Consider the following 7,406-nt stretch of genomic DNA (forward strand, 5'->3'; position numbering starts at 1 on the left):
TAAAAGGAAATCAAATGCATATATGAGAATTTGTGCCCAAGCACACACTAGGTTGATTTCACATGGAATCAGCTGTTAGGAATATGTTTGATGTATTTGATTAACATATTAAAGGGCTTTCATAGGAAGAGTAATTAAAATATTAAGCTACAATGTGATTATTGAAAGTAAAGTTAAAAGGTTTTCATGAGAAATAAATCAAAATTGTTTACATTTTGTTATTATAATCATAGCAAAATTACAGTTACAAAACAGTAATGGAATAATTTTGTTGGTGGTGATCACCACAATCAAAGAAACAGTATTAAATGGTAACAGCATAAGAAAGGTTTAAAAAAAACACTGGAATAAAAGCATAAATTCGTATTTCATTACTGTTTTAGATCTAATAGAAATAGAGAAGTATGAAGATTTTCAAGATATTTATGAACTACCTTTTATTAGTATACAATAATTATATGAAAAATAAAACAATCTTATGACCACAAATTAAATAGGAATTAATATAGGTTCTGCAATGCAAAAGCAAGAAATATTTCTCCTACATTTAATAAATGTAAAATGTTATGAACATTTAATAGTTAAATGAACTAAGTCTTGAATAAGTATAAAAAGAGAGGAGGAAATTCTGGAGGGTGAAAAATCTATGCAAGTTTAAAGTGATGATGTCCTTAGGTCCATCTGTATATTTGCTGAACTTTCCCTTCTTTATAAAGGAGAAAAGCCTCTGGCATGGAAGGAGAAAACTGTACAGAAGTATTACAATTCCTCTTGCTCGGCCTTTCAGATGATCCACGACTGCAGCGCCTCATCTTTGCAATGTTCTTATTCATGTACCTGGTCACAATCCTTGGGAACTTGCTCATCATCCTGGCCTCCAGCTCTGATTCCCACCTCCATACTCCCATGTACTTCTTCCTCTCCAACCTGTCTTTTGTAGATATCTGTTTTACCTCTACCATTGTACCAAAGATGCTGGTAAACATTCAGACACAGAGCAAAGATATTTCATACATACAGTGTCTCATTCAGGCATATTTCTTTATGGTTTTGGCTGGAATGGATAATCTTCTATTAGGTATAATGGCATATGACCGATTTGTGGCCATCTGTCACCCCCTAAATTACACAATCATCATGAACTCTCAATTCAGCAGCCTCCTAGTTCTGATATCATGGATCATAGTTTTAACAGACTCCATGCTTCATGTTCTACTGATAAAGCAACTAAATTTCTCCAGAGTCACTGAGATACCTCATTTCTTCTGTGAACTAACTGAGATACTTAAGGTAGCCAGATCTGACACTCTCATCAATAACATCATTGTGTACGTGTCTACTGCCCTGCTGGGTGTGTTTCCAGCTTCTGGAATCATCTTCTCTTATGTTCAGATTGTCTCTTCCTTATCAAAAATGTCCTCAGCTGTAAGCAAATATAAAGCCTTTTCCACTTGTGTGTCTCACCTCTGTGTGGTCTGCTTATTCTATGGCACGACACTTGGTGTTTACCTTAGCTCTGCTGTTACTCATTCTTCCCATGGAAGCACTGTGGCATCAGTGATGTATACTGTGGTCACTCCCATGCTCAACCCCTTCATCTACAGCCTGAGGAACAAGGATGTGAAGGGGGCTCTTGGAAGACTCATCAGAGCAGGCTGTTATTCTTGATGATTCACTGACCAAACAAGTGGTCACTGCACCTCCTTAGACAAATGGCATGGATTGCAATATGTTTATCTGTGAAATGATGCCTACTTGGTCTTCTGTTCAAAGAATGTGAGAAATATATATATATTTATATACCTCTAATCACTGCTATAGACATTTCTTCTGAAATAAATCATTAATATTTTCATTTTTGTCAGTTTTAGTCAGTTTTCTTTTTTGGTTTTGAGATTATAATATACTTACAAAAATGCTACATTGCTTTTCCATTATCAAAAACCTCCTGCATACCCATTTTTGTTCTCTTTCAAATGTAAAGACTCTTTTTTTCTCTGATTGTTGTCATATACATATATTTACACATATGTATGCCTGAATATATAAATAAAACCTACTTGTTTGTCAAATGGGACATGTATATATACATACATATATATGTTTAGATGGTAACCCATTTGGTATTTAGTAACCAATTGGTGAGCTAGTCTCTAGGGAAGACTATTTCATTCTTTCATCATTCCTAAATTGCCATAGTACTTTGTGTAGGACTGAGGTCTCGTTTGCTTTCCCCCACAATCTTTAATATATTTATTGGTACCATCATGCCTGTTCAACTCATGTTTAGGCAACCATGTTGGTGAGTTTTGATATTCCTAGGAGATACAATCTCACAGCAAACTTTCTGTTCCTCTGATGATTAAAGTCTTCAACCCTCTCTTCTTCAAAGGCCCTTTTGGAACATGAGGTGCAAGAGTTATGTTGTTGGCACCCTACCAGAAAAACACTACTATACCACTTTGCTTCTTGAGTCCATTTTCTTGGAAAATCTCCTTCCAACCTGTAATTCTTACATAATGTCTGGTTTTGAGGTTGGGTGTGCAGAAGAAGGATGGATCCTGTTTTCCTAATCTGTTAGCCTGTGTCTTTTTATTAGGGAATTGAGACCATTGACATTGAGAGATATCAATATCAATGACCAATAATTGTTCATTTCTGTTATGCTGGTGGCAGCAGTAGTATCTGTGGTGTGTGTGTGTGTGTGTGTGTGTGTGTGTGTGTGTGTGTGTGTGTGTGATTACTTTCTTTTGGTTTTGTTTTTGTGAGATTATTTATTGCCTGTAGTTTTGTGAGTGTAGTTAACCTTCTTGGATTGGAGTTTTCCTTTTAGTGCTTTCATAGTATCACAGATTTCCCAAAGGTTTTGTGTCAGAAACCTTTTAGATTTAATGTTTTTCTTTAAGTGTTGTATCTATTTCTTCTGTTGTATCTTCAATTCCTGAGATTCTCTCTTATTCTTCCCTCATAGTCTTTTGGTGATACCTGCATTGTGGTTCCTGTTCATATACCTAGATTTATTTTTTCAGTTCTAATTCACTCAATTTCTGTTTTTCTGGTTTTTGTTTTGGTTTTTGTTTTGTTTTGTTTTTGCTTCAATTTATCTTTTCGGGTCTTAAAACAGTTTTATTCATTATTTGGTTTTTTAGGCTTTAAGAGATTTATTCATTTCCTCTAAATGTTTCCTTGTCTTTTCCAGAATTATGTCAAGGGATTAGTTAATTTCCTCTTTGCTGAGATTTGGTCTTGCTGTTTATTGTAATGCTAACTGAAGCCTGGAAAACCTGGAGGCGGCTTGTAGACTCAAGTGACCCTGCCTCCAGGTTATTTCTGATTAGCAAAATAGAGATGTTAATAGCCAATAGTTAGGCAGAAAGGCATTGGTTTAGGTTTAGATTTCCCAGACTTGAGGCCAGAGGAGAACTACAAGGAGAAAAAGAAGGTACAGGAGGAAGGAGAAGCTGACATGGGTTAGGTGTGCCATAAAAACATTACCCTGAGGGCTGGTCAATTGAAGTTAAGGACAGCCCAGATGAAACAAAATAAATAGTAAGTAATAATTCAGGATTATTGATACATAATACATTCTAACAACATAAAAAGTAGATATCTTCCCAGATCTTGTGTTATTTAAAGATTATTATAAAATTTAAAACTGCACAGTATTGCTACAGATACAGACATTGACCATTGGAATAGAACTGAAGACCCAGAAAAAAACCACATATTTATGGACACTTGATCTTTGACAAAGAAGCCAAAAATATACAATGNNAAAAAGAAAGCACCTTCAACAAATGGTACTGGTATAACTGGTTGTCTGTACGTAGAAAAATGATACAATAATAGATACAAATTTGTCACCTTGCACAAAGCTCAAGTCCAAGTGGATCAAGGACCTCAACATAAAACCAGGTACACTGAATCTAATAGAAGAGAAAGTGGGAAAGAACTCATTGGCACAGGGGAAATTTCCTAAACAGAACACAAATGACTCATACTCTAAGGTCAAGAATTGATAAATGAGACCTCATGAAACTGGAAAGCTTCTGTAAGGCAGCGAACATAGTCAATAGGACAAATCAGCAACCTACAGATTGGGAAAAATCTTCACTACCCCCACATATGATAGAGCGCTAATGTCCAAAATATATAAAGAACTCAAGCAGCTAGCCACCAAGAAACCAAACAACCTAATTTAAAAAAAATGGGTTATAGAACTAAACAGAGAATTCACAACAGAGTACTCTCAAATGACTGAGAAGAACCTAAAGAAATACTCAAAGTCATGAGTGACCAGGGAAATGCAAACTAAACGACACTGCGATTCCACCTTATACCAATCAGAATGGATAAGATCAAAAACTTTGGTGACAGCACATGTTGGCAAGGATGTGGAGAGAGAGGAAAACTCCATTGCTGGTGGGATTGCAAACTGGTAAAACCACTCCAGAAACCAATCTGGAAGTTCCTAAGAATATTGGAAATAGTACTACCTAAAGACCACTCTTGGGCATATATCCAAAAGATGCCCCACCATGCCACAGAGGTATGTATTCCATTGTGTTTATAGAAGCCTCATTTCTGATATCGAGAAGGTGGAAACAACCCAGATGTTCCACAATAGAAGAATGGATGCAGAAAATGTGGTTCATTCACACAATGGAATACTACTCAGCTGTTAAGAATGAGGACACCATGTTCCATGGATAGAATTAGAAAATACCATCCTGAGTGTAATAACTCAAACCCAAAAATATATGTATGGTATGTACTCACTAATAGGCGAATATTAGCAAAAAATGTACAGAATTCCCAGGATAGAATCCACTGAACTCAAAAAGGCTAACAAGCCAAAGGATCCAAGTGAGGATGCCTCTATCACACTTGGGAAGGAGAAATAAGCGGTCACAGGTGTGGGGAGGAGGGAGAGAGAGACCTGAGTGGGAAAGAAGACAGGGAGGTGAACAGGGAAACATGATCAGGTATTGGGGCATGGGGAACAGAACTGAAGCCCTGAGGGCCAGCAGAAAGAATCAAAGCAGGTAACTTTGGGAAGTAGGAGGTGGGGGATCCTTTAGAATGTACCAGAGACCTGGGAGGTGAGAGACCCTCAGGACTGAAATGGAGGGACCTTAGACGACATTGAGGAGAGGGAACTTTTGAGTCCACCTCCAGTAGAAAGACAGAGCATCAAGTTGAGGGACGGGATTGCAATCTAACAATCAAAAACTCTGATCCAGAATTGTTCTTGTCTGAAAGAACTGCAGGAGCAAATATGGAGGAAAGCCTGAGGAAAGGAGGGTCCAGTGACAGGCCCAAATTGAAGTCCAAGTCAGGGAGAGGCCACAAGGCCTAACTGTATTACTGATGCTAGAGTATGTGAACAAGCAGGGACTATGATGACTGCCCTTAAAAGGTCCAACAAGCAGCTGAAAGAGTCAGATGCAGATATTTACACCCATCCAATGGACAGAAGCTGGTGACATCTGTGGTTTAACTAGGGAAAAGCTGGAAGAAGCTGAGAAGGAGGAGGAGGGCAACTCTATAGGAAGAACAGCAGTCTAAACTAATCTGGACCCCTGGGTTCTCTAAGACACTGATCAACTAACTAGACAGAATACATCAGCTGATATGAGGCCCACCACACATATACAGCAGAAGACTGCCAGGTCTGAACTCAGTCAGAGAAGATGCACCTAACCCTAGAAAGACTTGTGGCCCTGGAGAGTGGAGAGGTCTGTTAGGGTGAGAGTTTGGTGGGGACATCCTCGTGGAGAAGGGGGTTTCAGGGAAGGAGGAGGTGTATGATGTGGAAAAGTCAAAGGGTAGACTGAGAAGGAAAATAATTCTAGACTTTATAAAAGACACAAAAACAAAAAACAGATTAAAGACTAAATAAAAAGTGCCAGGAGCAGAGCCTTGGCTCTGGATCCAAACACATACAGCCCACAGCCCAGTTACAGCTCTATTCCCCAGGTATTATAACACATTGAGAATCACAGGTGAGAACCCAAACCCTGCTCAAATACCCAGTGTAACCGGAAGCTCTGGAACCCTGGCATGCAGATACACTACATAGCCAGAGACTTGAGTTTTCCAGTTTCCATCTGTGCTGGGAGTAAAGCCTCAGCACTGGATCCTAATCCACACAGTCTATTCCCAAGTTGTAGCCTGACTCTCCAGATAATCTGATATTTCCAGGATCAAAGGAACACAGGCTCACAGGATTACAGGCTCACAGGAAGGACATGCTCAAGTAAGAGACAGGGAGGCCAGATAATGCCAAAGATAACCAGATAATGAGAGGAAAACACAAGAACATAAGCAACAAAAACGAATTTGACACAGCAACATCAGAACACAGTTCTCTCACCACAGAAAATTCTGAATACCTAAAGACATATATAAAACAAGATTCAGACCTAAGTTCTCATTTCATGAACATGATAGAGGACTTTAAGAAGGACATAAATAACTCCCTTAAAGAAACACAGGAAAACACAAATAAACAAGTAGAAGCCCTTAAAGAGGAAACACTTAAGTCCCTTAAAGAAATATAAAAGAACACAGTCAAACAAGTGAAAGAATTGAACAAAACCATCCAGAAGCTAAAAATGGAAGTAGAAACAATTTAAAAATCATGAAGGAAGACAACCCTGGAGATGGAAAACCAAGGAAAGAGGACAAGAGTCACTGATGCAAGCTTCACCAAGAGAATACAAAAGATAGAAGAAAGAATCTCAGCAGTAGAATATAACATAGAAGACATCAACTCAACAGCCAAGGAAAATACAAAAAGCAAAAAGCTCTTAAGTCAAAACATTCAAGAAACCCAGGACACAATGAAAAGACCAAGCCTAAGAATGATAGGTATAGAAGAGAGTGAAAATTCCCAACTCAAAGGGTCATCAAATATCTTCTATAAAATTATAGAATTAAAACTTTCCCAACCTAAAGAAAGAGATGTACATAAACATACAAGAAACCTACAGTACATAAAACAGATGGGACAAAAAAAAGAGAAATTCCTTGCCACACATATTAATTAAAACACCCAACACACAGACCAAAGAAAGAAAGTTGAAAGCAGCAAAGAAAAAAGACCCAATATATATAAATACAGCTTATGAGAATTACACCAGACTTCTCAACAGAGAATCTAAAAGCCATATCCTGGGCAGATGTCATAGAGACGCTAAGAGAACACAAATGCCAGACCAGGCTACTATACCCAGCAAACCTTCAATTACCCTACATGGAGAAAACATGGTATTCCAAGAAAAAAACAAATTTAAACAATATTTTTCCACTAATGCAGACTTACAGAGGATAATAGAAGGATAACACAAGGAGGAAAACTACACATAATAAAATAGCAAGAAAGTAATCTTCTTTCAACAAAC

The 7,406-nt window shown here is 37.8% G+C and overlaps 1 protein-coding gene across 1 annotated transcript; it reads left to right on the forward strand.

Annotated features, from left to right (window-relative positions):
- Window positions 1–714: 714 nt before the first annotated feature.
- Window positions 715–1,668, forward strand: LOC110315115 (olfactory receptor 7D4-like). Its single transcript, XM_021189256.1, has one exon. The coding sequence runs from the start codon at window positions 733–735 to the stop codon at window positions 1,666–1,668; it is 936 nt and encodes a 311-aa protein (XP_021044915.1). The 5' UTR covers window positions 715–732.
- Window positions 1,669–7,406: the final 5,738 nt, after the last annotated feature.

The sequence above is a fragment of the Mus pahari genome, unplaced genomic scaffold (genome assembly GCF_900095145.1).
Source record: "Mus pahari unplaced genomic scaffold, PAHARI_EIJ_v1.1 scaffold_10975_1, whole genome shotgun sequence".
NCBI lineage: Eukaryota > Metazoa > Chordata > Mammalia > Rodentia > Muridae > Mus > Mus pahari.